Source organism: Epinephelus moara, chromosome 17 (assembly GCF_006386435.1).
Source record: "Epinephelus moara isolate mb chromosome 17, YSFRI_EMoa_1.0, whole genome shotgun sequence".
Classification (NCBI taxonomy): domain Eukaryota; kingdom Metazoa; phylum Chordata; class Actinopteri; order Perciformes; family Serranidae; genus Epinephelus; species Epinephelus moara.
The window spans coordinates 14,545,395-14,569,077 of NC_065522.1; the positions used below are offsets into that span (position 1 = coordinate 14,545,395).

The following is a 23,683-nucleotide window of genomic DNA, read 5'->3' on the forward strand; positions in this document are numbered from 1 at the left end:
TTTAGCAAACTCTCCCAACAGGTGTCGGATTGAACAGTGAAAATCCAGGCAATCCACACAGAGTTCTTTTGCTACCACAATGTCTTATTCAGTGTGCCACGTTTTGATTAGGTCTTCATGATGCGCATCCCTTTTCATTGTACAATAAGTTACAAGGCACTTGTTCGCTGAGTACCTAGCATCTATATAGAGTGTGTACATACAATATGTACTCATGGGATGTGCAGCTGGCTGAAAGCACACTAGCGCTCATCTGGCAATATGTACTGCATATCAAAGACAGCCTCGCCCTCGTCTATATACACTCGCTCCCTTTATCAGTGAACACTTCTGACCTTTTTGACTGCTTTCTTTCATAACCAGCTTCATCCAGAGTATCGGAGGCATCCTCCCCATGTTCCTGGTATTGGCCTTCATGTACACCGTGTGCATGACCATCAAAGGCCTTGTGCTGGAGAAGGAACTCCGGCTCAAGGAAGTGCTGCGTGCTGTTGGCATTCAAAACGGCGCTCTTTGGGGCGCAAGGTTCACAGAGAACATTGTCCTGCTCGCAGTTCCCTGTGCGCTCATAAGTATCATGGTTAAGGTCAGTAGAAAAGAGTCGCTCAGTGGAAAGTATCAAAACACAAAGCACACAGTATGAATATGATACATGTAACTACTTTTCAGTGACATCTTGAACATCCATGAAAAATTGCAGCTACTTGTATTGCATTAAAGTTGTTTAGTGTCATCAGTGTGGCTGCATCTTCATTTAAGAGATAGCTCTACCTTTAATTTCAGCCAAAACCAAATTAATAAACATGATAGAGATTACAGTACAGCTCATCAAATGCAACAGAACCAAGAAAACAAGCATCTTACCAAAAGCAGTCAACCAAATAATCTGCTGCTCTCACAAGTCGTACACTTCAGAGAATTGTTTTGTGCTTTGTGTTTTGGTATTTCTGTTGTTCTCAATCATTACATATTAATGATCTCAGAATCAAATCATTATCAGTGATTCTCCAAATCCAAATGATTCCTCCTCGGTCTTAGTAATTGAGCATGCAACCAAAACTGCAATTTAGTCAAATTAAAATCACGGCAGCAGCATTGGTCCTATATTTCCTGTAATTGCATCACCTCTGCTTCTGTGCCTCATATGTAAGGAATGCCTCTGTTATGTAATTTGAGAGATGAATGATTGGTACTGTATATTTCCATGATTGCAATGAAAATTTATTGTATTTGGCTACTGGGACATTGTGCACTATGTTACATTATGTCAAATGGAATTTGCAGGGTAATAACCGTAAGTGGGAGGAATAGTGGTTTAACCAAAGACCTCGAGTTCAGAGAGGAGCTCTGGTGTGCGGACTAAACTACCTTTTGCAGCCCTGGAGTTCATATTTTTTAATATACACAGCTCTGATTTGAATGAAATAGTAAGATAAATTGGGTTATGTGAGACAAAATTCAGCCAAACATGATTAATATAAGGCTTGTTTTTTTCCCTGTGCTGACTAACACAAAAGTTAACCCCTGAGAAGTAAATTGAGACGACTCGTCAAAGCACCGTGTTTAGATTTATTATCTCGGAATTTTCCCCGGCCTTTGAGCTCATGCATAATGTACATAGGAGAGGTTGGAACAGCATGAAAGAACAATACTAAAGACAACCAAAGCTTATCTCAGCATCATCACGCTCATGATGTATAATGCACTGCAAGTACAATCATCTAATGGGTCTAACATCATCAATCACGGGGAAAAACTTTGGAACAAAATGCAGAACGGAGTTGGTGTTACTCCCAGAAAAGAGGTGCGTGTGTGTGTGTGTTTTTCTTATTGAGAAAATGTCTGCATACAGGAAATATCTTAAAGGGTTGTGAATGTGTTTTTTAGTTGTTAATAGACAGATCCCTCTGTTGAGTCAATGATTTGGGGGGATGTAATGGACTTGCTTATCTGTCGGAACGATCCTGCTTAAGGATCGATTGGGAAAGATGCACAGAGCGCAGTTATCACAAAATGGAGACCCTTTGTGCCGTAGGTGACATATGATGTAGCAGCATTATTACTGCTCTCCTTTAGATCGAGCACATCCTTCAACGACTCCTTGTTTTGTAGGCGTCGGTAATGAAATAAAAGAAAGGATGGTTATTTTAGATCAGCCTAATCAATTTTTGCAGTTTAATTGGGGAAATGCGGCTGGTAAATAAAAACTGATATTTGAACAGCTGGGTGAAATGTAATTTCCCATCAGCCTAATGTGTTTGCAAGCTATCAACAATTTGTAAACATTAATAACAATAAATTGAGTTAGTTGAGTGCCTTGGAGGAGCAGCCGCAAACACGATGTGTATTCAGATCACAGGCCCATTCTAAATGATAATTTCACAGCCATTTTCAGCGCATTAATAATAATAGCAAATCAAATGGTAATTATCATAAGGCTGTATCTGGATTAGGTGTGACAACAACCAGTTTTGTCATCTGCACCTGAGTCCTCTGTCATTTTACACTTGTTTTCTCTTCCATTATGGAGGAGCTAATGCATTTATTATTTGGCATCCGGACTGATATATTTGCACTGCTCCCCTCACTTGGCTCCAGTGTCCGACCAGCTGAATCAAGGTGGGGTTTTTTTCCTTTCTATGAAAACTAACACCGATCAATGATGATCAATACACGTTTCCTCTCCCAAACAGTATGTCCTTGTTTTGACGCCATGAGACCACCTTCCAAATGCTTTGTCATGTTTGCACTCGGTCATTAAAATTTGATTAATTTGTTGTGCACGACAACCCTGAGCACTGAGAAAGGAATGCAAATGAGAGCGTCAGAGACCACCGTCACAGTTGGTAGACGGCTATTGACATCTCATCAATCACTCATGCACACAGGATGAAAATAAATTCATAAAATTAGAAATTATTGATCCAGAGATGTGAAATACAGGAAGATTGCATTTACCTTGGTGCTAAAGTCTACTTTAAAATGCTTGTACTTTACTCAAAAACTTTGATACCATGCTACTTGTTATTTCCACTGTAAAACATTTTAGAGTTCAACTTTCATTTGACAGCAATAGTTAGTTATAGTATACGATAAAATGTTATATATATATATGTTATATTATAAGTATATTAAGCATGTAAGCAGCATTCCTTATTATTACTCCTGATAACTTGGGGACATTTGCTGATTGTGCTTCCATACTTGCATTGAAGTGAAGTTTTAAAAGCAGGACTTGTACTTGTAAATTTATATTGTGAAATTACCACATTTACTGTTATTGTGTTGCGTTGAGTGTTTCTTCCACCACTGACAATCGGTCGTGCGTGTATTAAACTTGCATTTTGAGAACGTTTGACAATCTGGCACGTACAAGTGCCTGTTTTATCACCACTGCAATGAGAAGTCTGTATTGCTGATACACTTCCCTGTACTAGAAATCTCTATCTGAATATCTCCTCTGGAAAAGAAAGAAGGAAAAAAAAGCGTGATAATGAAGGTGTAAATGCATGCAGAGTGCATTGCAATCAGAATGCTTATTGATTGCAGCGTGATAGGATCTCAGCCAGGTGTAAATGCAGTCGGCACAGTTGGGCCACACTCTTAAAGCAGTTATAATCAATATTTTTATCATAACAATGAATTAAGTGACCATGTGCATGTAAAAAAGGCTTGCTCATAATGATGAGCCCACATAGAATTATCACCCGTCTCTCAGCTCTGCAAAGCATTTAAGCATCTTTCAGCTCATTATTTGGGTTTATGGCCCACAGCTTTACTGCAAGGTTCAGTCTCACCGCTCTCATCAGCAGCGTCTGCAGCAGCAGGAAGTTGTTTACAGCAAGAAAGCTCTAAAAACCTATTGTACGCTACCTTATAAGCACCACACAGCAGTGAGTAGGAAGTTCTCAACTAGCTGGTGGATATAATGAAGGATTTAGCAGCTAAAGAAGCCTGATGTTTCCCTCAGGAGTAGCAAAAACCAAAGCAGAGCAAGTTTATGAAAGTTTTCTGTACAGGTTGTCTTTTTGTTTTTTGTTTTTTGCCCCCAAGTGCCCAATTGATCAGTTAATACCAGCTTAGAGGGGACCTACTATGTTTTTCCTTACTTTCTGTCACATATATACATTGTTACAATATCTGATGATTATATTAAATGTGGTTAAAGTTTCAAATAATGAGGTAAACATATGTTAAATTAATTCCTGTGAGCATATTCCTCACGCCTCGGACCATTCTGAATACCCTGTTTCCAATGTATTTTTCTGTTTTCATGACAAAAGTGTTTACATTAGGTGGACACCTTCACTGCTACATGTAGCCACATTTTAACGTCAGGGAAATGTGTAATCTTGGTTGCTGATGTTCTAAATTTCTTCGCAGTTTTGGATCATATTCTTGCTGGAGCATGTCTGGTTGTGTTTAGAAGCTTCTATTGGTGATATGTATAATGGGAGAAAAAGCTGCTGTACACAGTCATTCCCAAGCTGCAAGTACACTGCTGCATGTAGCTACGTGCTAACATCAGGGAAACCAGTGTCTTGGTTGCTTTTGTTCTTAATTTTTTCCTGATTTTGGATGATATTCCGACTGGAACATGTGTAGTTGTGTTGTGATTTTTCACAATAGAAAGAGCCTCTATATTCCACTACAGTCATTCCTGTGGCTGCAATAACAGTGAGAGATGCCAAGATGCAAAAGACCAGGAAACACTGACCAATCAGAGCAGATGGAGGGGGTCTTAAAGAGACAGGCGCTAAAATTAATCTTTTCAGACCAAGTGTGAATACAGTTGTTCCAGCACAGTCAGTAGAGGAAAATAAACAGGTTTTTGACTGGTAAAGCATGTAAAATTCTAGTAGAAACTCAAAATACAAATATAAACCTGAAAACAAGCATGATAGGTCCCCCTTTAATAAAAAATACCAACCCAACAAGTTTAGAAGTCAACGAATTTTGCCTTTTATGGTTACTTCAAGAAAGGCCGAGCAAAAGCTGCAGATGACCTTGTCTTTGGCAAAGGATTGAGATCCAATCATAATGCTGGCAGGATCGTGATAACAGAAATGCTGATACGTATCAATGTAAAGATAAACGTCAGTAATCAGACACATCATCCAAATAAGGTATCCAGATACAGATGAATTGATAATACCAGATGTAAATAGGGTCATTGTCTTGTCTGGTCCGACTGTGCCAACCCTCAGGTTCCTCCGGTCTCTGGCACGCTCCCTCCCTTTATACTTGACTTTAGCCTGGATCTACTCTGTGGCCATGATCATCAAAGGCATCGTCGCAGAGAAAGAGGCGAGGCTTAAGGAGACCGTGAGGATCATGGGTCTGAGACCTGCCATCTATTGGCTGAGCTGGGCAGTGTCCAGTGTGCTGCCGCTGGCCATCAGCGCTCTCAGCCTTGCCCTTGTACTGAAGGTGATTACAAAATGATTTAACAATGATTCAAGGAGGACCCAACGCTACTTTTGGAGGGTTTTGGCTATCATGTCTCATGTAGTAATAAGAGTTTTGTTTAAAATAATGAAGATGTTAATCTGAAGAGAATCCTGTGGTAACCAGTAAAATTAGATAATTGTACTTGACGCTAGCACAGTTGTACTTCAGTTCATTTAGTCTTTGCAAATTTGGAGTTGCTATAATGAACATTCATACAGCTCCATGCTGCAGTGTCCTCTATAAGTTTTTGCATCCATTACAATAGCGCCATTATCCTAACAGTTCAAGTGCCGCTTTGAATCAGGCTCAGAGAAGACATCACGGTGTAAATGTGGGAGAGGGGATGGATTCACGAGTAGCTCACCAAAATTAGAGAAGGGTCCTCCTTCAAACTGGCAGAGTGAAAGAGTGACATATTCAATGACTTTCAGATTATGTAATAGAATATGAGGCAACTGGGAAAATGTTCAAGTGTATTACAATTATTGATAACACCAAGTATTTTAACCCCTCTGAAAACTCTTTCACTCTGCCTACTGGGTTTTAAAAATCAGCTTTAATAATCACATTTTCTAAATCTCTTCGTTTCCATGATGCATTATCTACAAGAAAGCTGCCTCTCCCAAAACTCAAACTTTTTGGACATAAAATTCACATTTCTGTTTCTCTACTGTCTTCCTGACACAGTACGGCAAAGTGCTGCAATACAGCGACCCCTCAGTGATCTTTGTCTTCCTGCTGGTGTTCTGCCTGGCCACCATCACTCAGTGCTTCTTCATTAGCGTCTTCTTCTCTAAGGCCAACTTAGCAGCGGCGTGCGGCGGCCTCATCTACTTTGTCCTCTACCTGCCGCACACTCTCTGCTACGCCTGGAGGGACGTCATGGGTTTCCGGGCCAAGGTTGTTGTGGTAAGTCCGTCTTTAGCTCTGACATGGTTTTTAATATCTTCCCCTGCTGTTATCACACAGGAGGGCTGACTGTATTCCGAGTTATATTCTTAGGTTATGTTTTTGCCACCATAATCACACTTTTGCAACCGCAGCCGTTCATTCCTTATCCTTTTCCTTTTAAATTCAAACAAGCATAAGTCTGATTCAGTTGGTGCTGGCTGTTATGAAAGGAAGTGAATTTAGTCCCAGTGTCACTGATATCTGCAAGAGATTTGCCTTTATCGTACCTGCACAGTTGGGCTGATAATGAGCTGCGTGTGTCTGCAAGATGAATTTAGAGGTCGTGTGAAATTTAAACACAGAAGCATTTAGGGATTGCTTTGAATATTCACACTATCACTGTGTGTTGGTCCCCATTTGTTCTGGCATATTTTGGCACAAACCTAAAGAACTTTGTTCAAACCGGACATACTCAAGTGACGGAAACATGAAACATTTACATAAAAGAAGAGACTAGACAGACACGGCGAGGATGTTGGGGATTTTCTCCCATCCTCTAAAGGATAAAGATAAATAGTACACCATTGCTCAACTTTCAGTGTAGCCTTTCTGCGTGACCTTTATGGCGATGCCGCTATCATTTGTCGTCAGGCTGTCCTTTGTGCAGACAAAGACACACAAAATCTTGAATCTTCATTTCCGTGCGTGCGACTGCTTCTTCCCAGAATTTCAATCAGGTCATGTTTTCTTATTTGTCAGTCTCAACAATGCGGTATCAGATGCGGGTGGCCGAGGCAAACAGTCTCATGTTTCTTATTTGTCAAATTGAAATAGTGGTAGTCAGTAATATCTTACATTGGCACCTGACAGAAGTAACTTCTGCTTCCTTTTCATCTTCTACTTTGTAAACCTTGCCTTTGCCAGTCAGCAGTGTCAACATACCAGCTGAAACTGCTTTGAGTAAGTCCTTTAAAATGATGTCATTCCTTTACTTTAAAAAACTTTTCAGTCCACTTCCTTTCACAGACTGCATGCAGGTTAGGGAGGCATTTTACATATAAAGCACTGCAAACCTTATTTAATCTCTACACAAAGTGCCATTGCTAGGTCCTCCCCCGGCGCTGAGATTTTTCTCCCCTGCTCCAACTAGATGGATAGCCCTCTAGCCCTCTAATTAGCATGAGCAATGTTCCTGTGACCAAACCACTATCCAGTTCATCCTTACACTTTATCAGAGATGTGTGTGTATGTGTGTGTGTGTGTGTGTGTGCGCAGAGATTTCTCTCTCTCCCAACTCAGATGAAACTACACCGTGCTGAGGCATACAAATTCTCCCCCACATTGTCCTTGATAATGAAGTCTTTAATCGGAACAGAATTTCAAAAGATCACCTGAATTTATACGGACAGTTTTTGATTGCAGCTGTGCGCCAAAAGACAGCTACAGGCAGTGTATCGGGGGGCCCCTATAAGACAGGGCACAGTCACAATCCAGCTACCCATCTACTGTATTATTACTATTTTCTCCCTTTTACTTCAAGTTTTTAATGAAACAGAAACAAGAGAGAACCCGCAGTTCTTTCATATTCTGGACAACCAGAAATATTTCAATTAATCTTTCAGTCCTGGAAAAAACCTTGAGGAAAATGGTAATTCCCGCAAAACCATTCAGAACTTCATCATTTAGTTTTCTTGTGCTGAAATCAGTTAATTGATCTTTGTTCGTGCAACATCTGGCAGCTCATTTAAGCATATGGTTTTTGTTCATGCTTTCTTTTTTTTGCAGTAGTGTGAGTCTTCTGACGTTTTAATATACAGTATACTATATATGTGTACTACAGACAGTATAGAGGCAGATAGGAATTAAGGGGGAAGAGAAGGGGAATGACATGCAACAACAGCCCAGAGTTGGATCTGAAGCAGGGCCTCAGCCTTGATCAGTCAGCTATTACAATCCCCTGCTGATTCTCTCAATTAATGAATGAATTGTTTGGTCTATAAAATGTCATCAAATTGTGAAAAATCAAAGCTGAAGATTATGTCTTCAGATTGCTTGATTAATGCGACCAGCAGGCCAAAACCGAACGATATTGAAGCTGCTAATTCTCACATTTGAGAACCTAAAACATGGCAATCTTTGATTAACAATTACACACCTACAAGAAATAACAGCCAATTTTCCATCAGTGGACTAATTGATTAATGGTATGATTGTTGCAGCTCTTGTCTTTCCAGTCTAATGCATTCTGTAAGACTTTTTCGTGTAAGACTAACAACTGGCTATTACAGCTTTTAAAGAAAACTTCTTCAGACAGAAACACATTTGTCTCTGTGGTGATCCCGTCCGTCATTCCAGCTCTAGTTGTCAGAAATGTCCTGGAAATGACTTCCGAGAAAGAGCTGGAACTCTGATCACTCTTCCCCTTAACAATGCTCTCTGTCTGCAGCCAGCTGAGTGGTGGCTGAATCTGCAGCGCTGACATGTGTTCAATAGAGGGGGCTTGTTTTGTCTACCTCCCTACTCGTGCCCTTTTCTCAAAAGCCAAATAAGTGGCTCCTGTGGTTTTGTCAGCCGTTCATACTCAGGTCAAGGATGGGTGCCCACCAGCCCTGCTGTCACCCCTCATCTACTGGCTTACTGTTGATTGCTTGTCAGTAGATGGGCAGTGGAGGACAACACAGGAAGTTGCCAGCAGTTTTAGCAGCCAGGCTCGAGGTTTGGTGTCACCGCAGGGCTTTCCAGATCCTCTGCCTGGTAATGTTACATCGGGTAGACGGTATCCGTGATTGTTCCTCTCTGAAGCTTCAGCAAATGCTGCTTCTGCCGGAGTGAAAATGCCGCGAGCAAATGAGGCGTGATGAAACAGCTGGCAGGCAACATGGCAATGCAGAGTGATAGGCCATGGCAGATGATGTCTCACAGGCAAAGTATCATTTGCAATTTCCTACTGTATGAAAGCTCCAACAAATCTTGGTGTTCAGCACACACATTTTACTCTCCATTTTTTGTTGCTCTAAAATAAAGTCCTTAGAGATGTTCACAAAGGCAACACAGCAATTAAACCAGCTGATGCCTGTTGATTTTGTTCCTCTGTCTGCTACAATAGTTAATTGATCAGCTGAGTGTGACCTCGGGTGGTAAGATTAGGTCATCACCTGAATTATTTAAAGCTGCAATAGACATGGTTTTTGCTTTAACTAATCATGATAAAGTAAATGTTGATTGCACAATGTTACGGTTAAATAGTTGATGGTGAAACAACAGATGTAACTGTGGAAACTGAGGTAGTTGCCAGGCTTGTAGGAAAACAGAAAATGATTCAGTTGTATTTGTGACAGCAGTGCCAACAAGAAAACTATTTTGAAACACTAGTTGGGAAACTTTAAAAGTAATCTGTTTCCACTGTAATGAAATATTCCCTGAGGCCACACTTAGGCTTTAAAAGACATTTTGGGAAATAGACGTATCTGCGTTCCTACAGAGATTGCAATGAGCAAATGGCTACCATTTTTATGTAGTTAGCTAGCAGCTACTTAGCTCAGCTTAGCATAAAAACTGGAAACACAGGGCAGCAGCTTGCGTGGCTGTGTCCACAAGGAATCAAATCTGCCTGCCAGCACCTTCAGAGTTGTCTAATTAAGATGTTGCATTTTGTTTTACTCATCTGGACAGAAACTGAAGTGTAAAGTTCTGTGACGGTCTGTTGCTCCCTTCTAATGGAACTTGTGAGCCTGTGGTTTCCACACTGGAAGCTGCGTAGCTGGCTAGGCAACAGTAACATGGACGCTATGGTCGACGCTTTGAAGCCACCAAAGTTAACAGTTCAGCCACAAGCTGAGTCACAAGCCGGTCACGTAATGCATGAAATGCAAAGGCATGGTGACAAAGAGACAAGATGAGACCACTGAGAGTATTAACCTTTTCCTCAGACATATAAAATCGCGAAGGAGAATATATTAACTCACATTAACCACCGAAAAAATGAACCTTCATGGCCACCTCCATCTCTAAAAATGTCAGCAAACGTGTCTCAACCTGTAAACTTGGAGCTTACAAGGTGTGAATACCTCGAGAAGGGGACGTTTATATGGACTTTCTTGTACAAACAGTAAACATAACTGCATTTGAAGGCAGCATATTTCTTGGCTGCAACCAGTTGCCAGGCAACCACCGGAGACACCAGGAAGTTGGTGTCATGCTGGCTGTGGCTAACCAACTCCTGGCTCCAGCTACATATTTAGCCTACAGACAAGAATCTGATATCAATTTTCTCATGTAACTGTGAGTGTGAAAGCAAAGTTGCATATCAACTATGTCTAACTTCTCCTTTAACTGTAAATCATTTGGCTTGCGCTTCTTTCCTTCCCAGAGTTTATTGTCGTGTGTTGCCTTTGGCTACGGCTGTGAGAACTTTGCCAAGTATGAGGAGCAAGGCATCGGCATTCAGTGGTACAACATAAACAGCAGCCCAGAAGAGGGAGAGCGCTACACCTTCCTCGTGTCCATCTTCATGCTGCTCTTCGATGCTGCGTTTTACTGGGTGCTCACCTGGTACATTGAGAATGTCTTTCCAGGTAATAAACAGATTAATTAGTCATTTTTACACCATCTACCTCTGCATTTCTAAAAAAAAAGGTGGACGATGCAAAAACATTGCGTCCTACTTCACTCTTCTTGCATGAGGTGTCCTCCCCTAGCCCAGCTTAAATCAATAGCCAAAGCAGCCATCCTAACAGGCTAGTCTTAATGCTTTTCTCATCGACTCTAATTAAAAGAAGAGAGGATTTGTGCCAGGCTGTCAAGAGGAAACATACACTGTAAAGTACCATATTCCCTCAAGCCAAGCTGTTATTAAAATGTGAATAATGTTCTCCACGCTTGATCCCAGGCCAATATGGAATCCCTAAGCCATGGTACTTCCCGTTCACTGCGTCTTACTGGTGTGGGACAGCCTCGGTGGATCACGTTGACCCCGGCTTGCTGAAGGACTCGACTGAACCGAACGGTAAACTGCCATATCTTTGTCAGCTTTTACTGTGGTGTGTAAGCGACGTGTAACCTGTGCAGTTCTCATGTATTTGTCAAATTCTCAGCAGCTCAGCCAGGAACTAGAGGGAACATAGTTGTATTAAGAAGTGTAAGTTAATTGGAATGGGTCGCAAACAAACATTAGCACCTTATTTGTCACTTAGGGTGATAATGGAGCTTGGCACTACGTGGGGAATGTAGGTGAGCTTCAAGTCTGGAACTTGTTAAAAAAAATACAATTTCCAATTAAAATTCAGAAGAGTGAGCTATGGTTGTTATTTTTGTCTTCTAGTGCTCAGCAGGGTTTTTACCATTTTAAAAGCCAAATTGACTATAAGTAAATAAAGAATTAAAGGAAATATCACATACTTGTATTCAACATGCAAATGTTACTGATGTAAACACATTTTTGCAGCATCTTTAAATATTAGTAAGTGTAATATTGTTGTTATCTTGTAGTAGAAAAATCACTTCTTTGTTCACATTTGGATCATAGTGTGTGTCTTTAAAAAACATTTTATGTTAAGGCAGGTCAACATATTGATATAATATTGATATCCTGATCATGAGACTAGATGTTCGTCTTAGATTTTGGATATTGTAATATAGTGAGTATTGTCTTTTCCTGGTTTTAAAGGCAACATTACTGAAAAGTGATGTAATTTTCTGAACTTGTCAGACTGTTCTGCCTGTTCTATTATTTGCCTTTACCCACATAGTCATTATGTGCATTAACATGGACCCTTTTATTCCACTTATAATCACACAGTATATAATCACAGTCATAAAATTCCTGGAAAAGTTCTAAAATTAGAAAAATGGTTCTCCAGGCCTGGAAATGGTTTAAAATTAACAGAATGTTTTGGAAAACTTTTTGATATACATTGTTTTGGCTATTATTTAAAATATGTTCATAAAAATACCAAGGCATGTCTATTGTCACACAAAATATGTTCTTTGTGTTAGTAATTTAAAAACTTGTGTCGTTGAAACACCTGAAATACCATGATGGTGATCAACTTTAATTTATTAAGTAATCACAAACACTCAGGTTTAAGCCATCACAATAATTAGACATGTCCTTAAACTAACTATTTGTCTAACAAGGAATAGATACATACTAAATTATAATAACTCGTGTCAAAATGCATTGATATCTAAATGATCTTAAGTTTTCTGTCCCCCAAAAAGGGGTGCACCCGTATGTGCTGGTCTGGTCTATTGGCGTATGTTGCTAGTTGCCTAACGAGCGAGTAAAGTTAACATAAGTATTAGCAGTTTGTTATCCGCAAGCACTTGGGAAGTTTGTGTCTAATAATCTATGGCTGCATTGCTACAGAGGCCTATCGATATTTAACTCTGCGAATAAATGGAATGGGGTACAATATTATTGAAAACTAATGAAAAGTTTAAAAAATTAATCTTTAAAAATGTGAGGGAACCCTGGGTAAACACCTTAATTGGAGGAGATTGAAAGGAATTTTCAGTCAAGTTGAGAAAGGTGGTGTACTCCTTTGCTAATCTGAAAATATTAGCACCTTATAACAAATGCTTAATCTGATTGTTTCGTTGTCTGAATTGAATAAATACATTCTTGCTTTGCATGTTTATCCCAATGGAGTAACATTAGGTGACTGTAGATGGTGCATGCACCACACATGATGTGCTGAAACAGTTGTTTCTACCTGCCTCTCTCTTCTCACCTTGACAGAGAATTGTTCATATGTTCAAAAAATATTTAGCACTCTGCTAGTTCTACTTTATGTTGTGGGAGCTCTTTGATTTTGAAACAGTAGCCTTATGTTACCTGTTGTCACAGGCTGAATATCAGAGTCGCTGGACATAACACACGTTTATCACTACCAGTAGCAGTAGCCAGCATATGGGACATTTAGGGAACATTGGTAAATTGCAACATCTACCAATAGTCTGCAAGTGAGGTGTATAGGGAAAATCTGTAATTTGTTGCTAGAGAAAATAACCAAGGTTACACTTACATTACTTACTACTAAACTATAAAAAAAGACAAAAAAGAAAAAGACCTTCTTCTTTTGTTACATTCCCAGCAGATCGTTGTATCATTGTACTTTGCTCAAGTACAGAGGGTCATATTCTGATAAAATGCTTTGTGGCACGAAGTGCACTTCTTGTTGATCATCTTCACTGAGTTGTCCATGCATCTGCAGCTGTTATATCCACATTATGGATTGATATTTTGTGAAAGCACTACAGTATTGTGGCAATATCAATAGCCCTAATTTCTCTTTGATGGATATAATTGTACCTGCTTTAATGCATGATTCTCTGTTTATATGTATGTGTGTGTTTCTAAAGAGTATCTGGAGAAATCACCACCCGATATGAAAGCAGGGGTCTCAGTCCGCAATCTTGTTAAAATCTACAAGACTGGAAAGAAGCTGGCTGTGGATGGACTGAGTGTGGACTTCTACGAGAATCAGATCACATCTTTCCTTGGTCACAATGGAGCCGGAAAAACAACCACAATGTGAGTTGCATAATGCATTTCTCCCATGGTTTGCCAATTGGCTCAGCGTTCATGCGCTTTCACAGGGTGCAACTAATCTAACTTGTACACAATGCCGACTGTACCGCAGCTACATTAATTCAGCAGTTACTGATTTCAGAGAGTGACATCTTCTGAGGGGACATTTATCACACACAGTCAGCTGTTGTGTCGATAGTGGGACTTATCTAATTGCTGTTTAGAAAAAAAAAAGTTGTGGAAAGGTTGGAAGGGCTTTGGGATGACAGGAAATAACTGAAACCCAGTGGCCCAGAAAGAATGAGCGAGAGAGAGAGCAAGTGATGCAAGACTAAGGGCTGAAGGGAAGACATCCGCTCAGAGCAACTGTAACGAAACATAACAGAGCACAATAACAGAGAGGACAGAGGAAGGACTCTGTCACACACTGAAGCTCTGTGTGGATGCATTTCCAGACCACAGTATCTATCCATCTATCTGACAAGCAGTGTTGCAATTTAGTTCATGTACAAAAGAAAAAACAAGACACTGTGTAGCTTTAACATGGATATGCAGAAATCTTGTCACATCCCACGTAGCGTCCCACTACCTTTAACAAAAACATTAAATATCATATTCATTTATTTTGTCTAAATTGGTGTTTTTTGCTCTATTTTCTAATCTGTTGTTTGTTGTTTGGAAATTTTCTGCCCTCGCTGGTTAGTAATTAATACATAATTAATGACCTGAGACTGAATACAAGTTAATAGAGAAGATATGGATCGTCACAGCTCCAGATACTCTGACACAGCAGTGCAGCACTGGTTCAGATTTGCTCTCCTTCTTTATGAACATTCAATTTGAACATGATGATAAAGCAGGACATAATGCCTATTGACAAATATGTTTAATTGGAGCTGGGAGTGAATCTAATTCAGCGGTACGTTCAACCAGCTGCTTCTAAATTGCTGGTGCTCTCCTTTAACACTTTATATTAAGGTACACATATCCACCATTAACTTTTAGCTTACTAGCATGTATATTGTTAACAAATTGGTTCTTTATTAGTCTTTATAAAACACATGTCAACTTATTCTGCATGACCATATTCTACAGTTATTAGTGAAGAGAGTTTTCCCTCAATAACCTCCTAATTACTGCTTATTGATGGTAAGTAAGGAAGTTGTGCATGAATTACAATCCTAATATGCTTTCCTGAGTATGGACCTTATAAGTACCACAATTCTCCCTTAATAATACTTCATAAATAATGGTCTAGTATTGTGCAACAAAGCACAAATCTAGAAGTATGAGAGTGGTGAGGCAGTACATTTTTAATAGATATGTTTGGAAATCTCTTAAGTGGTCCATTAAGAAAGGAGACATCTCTTCTTTTACTGACTTTGTTCTTCTACCACTAAATGCAAATGGAACATGTACATCTCAATAGACCTGCATTTTTGTTCAAGTTGTAGCCCGTCACTTGAGAGTAAGGTCTGTAAATTGCAGTAGTTGTGTGCTATTATGGAGGAGGCGACTTTACAATATGGAACCTGTGTGGGTTAATAAGTGTCAAACTGTTAATGAATTAGTCATGCCCAAGATCTCACTCTGGAGTGATGAACATATTCTGAGTTAGAAAGACTTGATTATTTATTTGGACTCTTAACACTTTGTGTTTTGTCATGTACAAATAGGCCACTATTTTTTAAGTGTTACAAAAGGACAATGACTATTCCTGTGGTACGACCACCCTATAATGCCCATACTAAGCAAAGCATATTAAGATAGTAATTCAAGTGCAACAACTTCCTTGTTTACTATTAATGAGCAGTAATTAGGAGGTTACTGAGGGATGACCCCTAGTTAAAGGTACAGTGTGTAAAATTTAGAGGGATTTAGTGGCATCTAGCAGTGAGGATTGCAGATTGCAACCAGCTGAAACTTCTCCATGTGAGGATTCCTTCAGTGTTCATCATTCAGGAGGATTTTTACCAGGTGCCTAATTATCCTAATTGTCTCTTCCTTTCCAAAACAAACATACCCTGTGATTTAAACCGTTAAAAGCACAGAACAAAGCAGCTCCACATTACAAATCAGGGTATCTCCAATGCTGTTCGGCATGTTAGAGATGGGCCACAAGCCCGGCACTCGCTAATGTGTGCTCACCTTTTTTCTCTCTGAAAACCTAAGATATAGAGGGTTCATGAAGTTTTTACTGGGAGCGGAATTATTTGCAAACATCTCCTTGTCTCCTAAACTACGGACCCAGTGATTTAATTCAGTAAAAACACTGAATGAAGCAGTTTCATGTTAAAAAAAATCAGTGTTTTTCCGATGCTCTCATCACAGAGGGGCTGCTAACTAGGGTGGACGACGTGAAAATGCAAAACTTTAATTGCCCTATTTAGAGCCAGTGCTTGGTTTGTTGGTTCTGGGCTACTGAAGAAACAGGTGCTGCAATATGGCGATCTCCATAGATGAGATTTAAGTGGCTCATTCTTAGGTAATGTTAACACGACAACTCTTAATATCAGGTTATAGTGAACATTAGTCATAAGCAGTAATTAGGACAATATTGAGGGAAAACTCTTAGTCAGTGGCCCAGTAGTTGTAAAACATGGTCATGCAGAATGAGGTATTAATAAGTGCTTCATAATGACTACTGAAGTGCCAATATGCTACTAAGATACATGCTAATTAGCAGCTAATTAATGGTAAAGATGTGCACCTTAATATGAAGTGTTCAAGAAAATCATTATCATGAGGTAAAGACTAACAACTAGAATTAAACCCTCAGCTTTATAATTAGAATACATGTGTCTTGTTTGTGTTTTTTTTTTCCTCTGTAGGTCAATTCTGACAGGACTGTTTCCACCTACATCAGGAACAGCACTCATCAATGGATACGACATTCTCACTGACATGGACCGCATCCGAAAGTACTTGGGAATGTGCCCACAGCACAATGTGTTATTCAGCGAGTGAGTGCATTTAGCAGATCCATCCATGTTTTCCGCTGGTTATTGGTATAATCATGTTTTGCTTCTGGTGTATTTTTGTTTAAAAAAAAAAGGAAGAAAGGGAATAAAAGATCATTACGGTGCAATTTAATAATATGCATAATGAGGGCTCAGTCTCGGCTTATGTTTCACATCAACACATCATTATCCCTTTTTCCTTTTTCTCCTAAAAAATGAAATGAACTTTGCTCACTGCGTCCACTAAATTTCTCCTAATGGCATCATTCCAAACCATTATTCAGTGTTTTATTTCACCTTTAGAGTCCCCTCTATTTCTCTCTCTCCACAAACTGATTACCTGCAACTCGACACAAGTCCTACATCATAATTACGGCTAAGCACCTGCAAATTACTTTCATTAATATTAATCCAGGACAGTCAAAGCATCTATATTAAGCAGGGTTAAAATATTCATGCAAACATAGAGATCGATTCTACGACATATTGTGATCCCACCTGTGAGGCAGTTGCGACGAAACTCGAGTTTTTGTTTTGTTTTTTTACATAACTTCACAATAGAGCACCTAGAATGGAGCCCGATCATGTTACTAGATGCATTAATGTTTAGTTGCACTTGCATAGGAATAATTGGCAGGTGATGGCCTCTTTTGTCACTCCTGCATCTCACATGCCAATCAAATGGGTGTTCTGGTGTTTTTACCCTTTGCAGGCTGACAGTTGAAGAGCATATCTACTTCTACGCTAGGCTGAAAGGACGCAGCCGCGATGAGGTGAAAATTGAGATGGACCAGATGATTGAGGATGTTGGTTTACCACACAAGCGGAAGGATCTTGCTAAGAACTTGTCAGGTGCGTCCGTATGCGTGCATGTCGACATGTTTCGGATGTGCGTATTACAGCGTCTGATCGAAATTATGCAGAGATGTAAATTTCCTTTTTGATGTGTTCATCAGTTTCTGTTCTCGCTGCGTTCATTTCCCTTGGGAAGGAATATCATCTGCAGATTATCCTTTCTATTCAGGATAGAGCTGAATGCAGCTGTGTCGACGTACACATGCACTGTACCTGTGTGTCACAGGTTGTAATTCATTGTCTGGGGGGCATGAGCAAGTCCGACTTGATAAATTGTCCCCAGTCATGGATTGCTTGTGAGCAAAATCACTGAAATATGACTTTCAAGGTTGATCTATGCTGACATTTCCACTACATTAGCACTACATTGGATGCATTTTGAAGAGCTCGCTATGAGAGTGGAGACTGGAATAACCCGAGGAAGGTGTTTCTACCTCCCTGCCATCAATCATTTCACACTATGCAAAAGACAATAAAACCTGGAGAGGTACATCTTGACACATTTGTTCCATAATCAGTCTCCAATATTGTGTCCATTTTACATCTGAAACCTAATGTTGACAGATGGTGTAGAATTTTTCACTGATTACAGGCAGAATACCCAGGACAGAGATGAGTATCTATTTCATGTCAGCTGCAGTTTTCTGCATTTTTTGTCATGAAAGCACATGTCCAAGACAAAAACATAAATCTAAAGTGCCATAGCTGATGCAGTTTGTTCTGTCTTCTAGGTGGGATGCAGAGAAAGCTGTCTGTGGCCATAGCATTTGTTGGAGGCTCAAAAATTGTCATCTTAGATGAACCTACAGCAGGAGTGGACCCCTATGCCCGCAGGAGTATCTGGGAACTGCTGTTAAAATACAAACAAGGTATGGAATCAGTGGTAAGAGAACCAAGGCTCCACTAACGGCTTTGAAATTTTCTCTGTTTGTAGAATTGACTGGAATGCACAGGGCGCATGTTTGATCTGTTTCACACTGAGAAACTTTTCAAAATCGAGCTGAGCTCAAGGTAAACTTTTAACTGTGAAGGCTCAAATGTATCCAATGTGAAAGCTGTTAAGGTAATGAACTATCAAGAGTAGCCAGCCAGAAGTTTTTTTTTTCCTTGCCTTGCCCTCCGTGACACTCAACTGTGGGTGGAGAGAAATTATAATTTGTACTGGAACAGATTGAAATGGAAGTGAAGACAAGTGAATCCAAGAAGCTTTAATTGACATTGCTATTTAACAGAGTCCCTAATTGTCTGTCCTATCAGTCAGCTTGTCACTCTGTGGCCTTATAGACTTTGTGGTTACTGGTGGCTCTAAGCAGGACATTATAGTAACACATAACTCTCTACAGATGTCTAAATGTTTAATGTGCATTGAGTGACATCCCGCCCTCACTGTGTCATTAGCTCCTCTCTCTCTAATCAAGTCCTTTCACTCCAGTTGGGGGCGGAGATAACTCTGTTATAATGAGAACACCCACATCCTGGCTGGTTGAATGAGTCGTGTTTTGTGCCTCTCCAGTCTTATTTGCACTACAGTCTTGCTAAGGTTTGTCATTAAGGGGTAAAAAAACGACAGTCTATTTGTATGAAAAAGCTGAAGGCTGAAATTGGACTTAATATTGTGGTTCTTCAGCTAATTAAGTGTACATGTTTTTTCACACAGACTGCTGTAAGTGGGTGGTATTGTTTTGATTAAATTCAGTAGGAGCTTATTTGGTCTTAAAATTACTCAAGGTACAAAGGAACATAGACGTAGCGTACATGTGTTAATGGGTTAATTTAAACTGCCAATCTGCATTCAGGATGCTCAAGATTTGAGAGGTGTACTTAACTTATCTTGAAATAGATGTTAATTATTCCTTGGACCTTTGCATTTTAAAGGCATTCATAATTCAAACATATTATTCTTCTGGTCTAAGACAGTCAAAAAACATTAGCAAACATGAACAACTTGCTGTTGATGCATTTTCAACTTATTAACCATGTAATTATTGAATAATCAGCCTGCAATCTGTGAGCAGCAGAGTCCCCTCAATCACTACGCTGGACAGGGAAATAAAATTGATGGATCAATAAATACAAGCACTGCGGATTTCTTCCTGTGGAGCTGACATAAAAAACTATTTTTGATCAGTATATGTCTGCTGTCAGTCAGCATGGTGATGGCAGTTTGGCCAGCCGTGGTTCTGTCAGCTCCACTGGAGCTGCTGCTGACAGATGGCTGCTTCTGTGGATGCAGGTCGGGGTCAGTGTGAATTGAAAACTTCTATCTACATGGCCATAACAGGAACACTACCAAGCACATTTCGCAACAAAATATGACGTTGTCTGCAACATAAAGTTCTCAAGGTGCACAACATGAAAGAAAAGTTTCACGTGACACATCTTTTTGTTGAAAATACACCATTCCTGTCGAGCGACACTCATCAAAAGTGTCAGGCACCCAACTAAATTAGCCTCTACTGATCGAGGCAGTGGTAGACCAGAAGGAAAATCACTTCCCGTCAATGGAGTCTGGTTGCTTTAAGGTAACAGCTTCAGTTCCCTGTCTGAAAGGGCAGTCTGATGGCAAGATAAAGCAGTGAAAATCTTCCAGATATAGTGTACACTCAAACTGATATTGATTTTTTTGGGTGGACCTTTTTTGAAGTGGCTAAAAACTAACCAACTGAGGCAGCGTTTGCTCAGCGCTGTTTAATTTTATGTATGCGAGGTGGTGATTTTCTACCTGGGATTACTGTAAACAAACACTGTGATTCTATATGAGTACATTTTCTGTTCCAGAACTGAGAACACTACTACTACTACATTTTGTTGGTCCACAAAATCAGTCTTCAATTGATTGTCTGTCGAGCAGCTCCAGACTTTATGACAACATGTTTGATACCTACTTCTCTGGTTTCTGACTTTGAGAGAGTAGCTCAGGTTCACAGTTACGGGTTAAACTTTCCCTGGGCTGCGGATATAACATAATAGAATTCTTAATTTAGATGGTATTCCCCTTTAAAGTGGCGTTAATGTCTCTTTTGTCATGTGTCATTACAAAATTTCCATAGAATGTGACGATTTAAAGTAAAAACTTGCAAACTACAATTTTTTGCATTATATATTCCGTAGTAGAGGTATATTACTATCAAATGACCATACTCATTATGTTACAAAATGGGCCTTGAGGATGATATGCATTTTTGGTGCATTCAGCCTTACGTGTTTTTGCTGCAACAGCATCACTTTATGTCACCTGATTTATTGATTGTAAATGAGAACGTCACCAGTTTACAAGCCTTTTTCAGCCCCTTGAAAGACCGAGCTCTTTTAAATTTTTACCTCACATGGCTCTTTACAGCTACATAACTATGACATTTTATTTTGAATGGATGCACACAATACATAACCTAACATATTTCAGATTACATAGCTAATGAAACTTGTTATCCAGGGATTTCTCCCACTGACATACAGAGTTTTTCATTTTAACAGCTTGTATCAGCAGCCATGTAATCACTGTAAGTAAAAACATTAGCACCACTGAAGATAAGTTATTAGAATTTAATTAGAAGTTATGCAGTTAAGTAACATAAACCAGCTCCTCCAAACTGCTATAAACAGTATATTATTGTATAATACTGCATTGAGACTGTTAAATCCCACATCAAATACTGACAACATGAATGCTGCATTTAGGCTGAGATTAGACCTGATTCATGTAGGAAGGTGATTTAATATGTGAGAAACATGAGGTGGAAAGAACATGTGGGAGCCAGTTCTTATTTTTAGAGCAGCACTCACAGTTAATAGAGTTTGTATCTGTTCTATTAATTGTAGACTCTGATTGCAGTTGCACACATTTTTAGAGTTTCTCTGGCATTTTATGAAAAGTTAAAACATCATACATAATGCATTTTTCCCAGGAATACAAATTTATGTAGGGTTGAAGCCAGTGTTGCAGTACAAATGGCATAAAAATGCATCCAGCCCTTTTTTTTTCTCTCTTGGATGTGATCTTATTACATAAGTCGTTTTCATGAAATAGAAGAAAAGCCATTCTGAAGATTTTTGGGGGTAAAAATGCTAATGTGTTAAAATCAAACATCTTCAATAAAATATGTTGCAGAGGGTTGAGGCAAAGACTGAAGCAGGCTGCAAACATTCAGCCAGTGTTTGGAACATCATTTAACATTTAACACAATATTCACACAGAAAAAAAATATTCTCCCAGCCTGTGTAACCCTCTGCAAAAAGTTTCAGATTCCTTGCAATAAATGCATTGTCTGAATTTCAGTTTTGAAAAAATTGAAACAACATTTCAATCGAAACAACAGGCCCATCTATTTCTTTTAACACCATGAACAGGTTGTAAATGGCGTCAAGGTGAATTCAAAATTTATTGACCTAAATAAACCCTAAATAGCAGGGTTTGAACGTTTGGGCTGTGTCTTTCCCCACACCTGCATGGGTTCTTTCAACCAGTCCAAAGACAAGTTAATAGGTGACTTTAGATTGCCCATGGGTGTGAATGTGAGCGTTCCTGGGTGTCTTTTGGAACCAGGACAGGATGTACCCCGCCTCTCGCTCAATGTCAGCCGGGATTGGCTCCAGCCTCCCACTACCCTCCAAGCGATAAGAAGGTACAGCTAATGGACGGATGGATGCATGATTGCCACAAACAGCAGTTAATACAGTTTTGTCCACCAATAATTCATCTTACTTCCGATGTACATAATATCTGTCTGGGCTTACTCACCCACTGTGAAATCCATTTCTATCAACTTGATTTAGAGGGAAGGAAGCTAAATAACAGAAACCAGATTCCCAGCCTCACTTTGCTGTACGTAGTGCGAGCACTACCAATTTACCTGAACACAGAACTCCATTTGATATATCACTTTATGCTGTAATGCACCACAACACACTATAAATCAGAATACCTTTGTGGGCCATCTGCAGTCCAAACACATTTATTTTACTCCCAACTCACGGATGATGCAGTGCGATTTGATTTTTTTTTTTTTCTCCTTGTAAAGCACAACAAATCCCCAGGAAAATCATCTGTGAGTTTGAGCATCCCATACAAAATGAGCTGGCTCAGTCAAACTAAACCTCAAGCAATCTCCTCAACCCAGCCCCTTCATAAGCATAGCTTTTTCCCCCATATGTTAAATTGACTGGGTTGTGGGCATTCATTCAACTTGGGCATTTTGTTGGAGTTTGTATTTAGAGGGATCCAGACTTGCTTGGCATAGCATAAGGCAGCAATACTGAGAAGGGATGGATTTAGCAGCTCAGCTGGTGGCGGGGCACAAAAAAAGTGGGGGAGGTGGGAGATGGGAGGACGGGAGACAGAGTGGAAATAGTTGGCCAAGCAAAATGGCTGCATTGGGCTGCGGCTAATGACCTCTGAGTGTGTCCTTGTCCCTGGGATAATGTGACCTGTGAGGATACAAATTTAACTAGCTTGGAGCAAAAAAAGAAAAAGGCACCAAGCTCAGCAGACCTGACCTTTTGTAATAAACACCAAATCCAGTGAAGAATGTATGAAAACTCAATTCAATCCGCTGTTTACTGAGAGTGCATCTCCTGGGATTGATAGCTTGATATGGCACACCTGTAACATCTGAGAGGAGTTGATTCGTAAATTTGTTTTTTTAAACTTCTGTCTTCACAAGAGTCTCCAATCGTGCTATCAGCACTGTGAGGCTGTACCATGGGTGTATGAAAAGAACTGGATACAGCATGGGGCCCATTTATTCTTTCAGTGCACGAAGCCAAAATTATCCAGATAATCAGCACTGCTTCCACGCTTTGTGGCCCACACAGCAGGTGCACAGGAGTTCTCCTCTGTCTGAGCCTGCTACCTCAGGTTTAGCCCTTCGTTAACATGAATGGGGATAAACTGAGTCAATCTTGTGACTCTTCTGGACTGTTCAGATGTTACTGAACCAAAAGGTTCAAACTCTTGACAGTGAACTGAGTCATTTTGTGGGGATTGTGACTCTCAAAA

General features: G+C 39.8%; 1 protein-coding gene across 2 annotated transcripts in view; it reads left to right on the forward strand.

Moving 5' to 3' along the window:
* The window catches only part of LOC126404152 (phospholipid-transporting ATPase ABCA1-like), a 209,821-nt gene that overhangs the window by 58,671 nt on the left and 127,467 nt on the right, over nt 1-23,683 (forward strand). The window contains exons 15-22 of one of the 2 annotated variants that reach the window (XM_050067165.1): nt 5,208-5,430; nt 6,139-6,360; nt 10,712-10,916; nt 11,231-11,347; nt 13,705-13,876; nt 16,705-16,836; nt 17,546-17,685; nt 18,420-18,557. In XM_050067165.1, coding sequence (XP_049923122.1) covers nt 5,208-5,430; nt 6,139-6,360; nt 10,712-10,916; nt 11,231-11,347; nt 13,705-13,876; nt 16,705-16,836; nt 17,546-17,685; nt 18,420-18,557 — 1,349 coding nt within the window. Of the gene's footprint in view, nt 1-363; nt 587-5,207; nt 5,431-6,138; nt 6,361-10,711; nt 10,917-11,230; nt 11,348-13,704; nt 13,877-16,704; nt 16,837-17,545; nt 17,686-18,419; nt 18,558-23,683 lie in introns of both variants that reach the window. The other variant, XM_050067166.1, reaches the window with a different exon arrangement.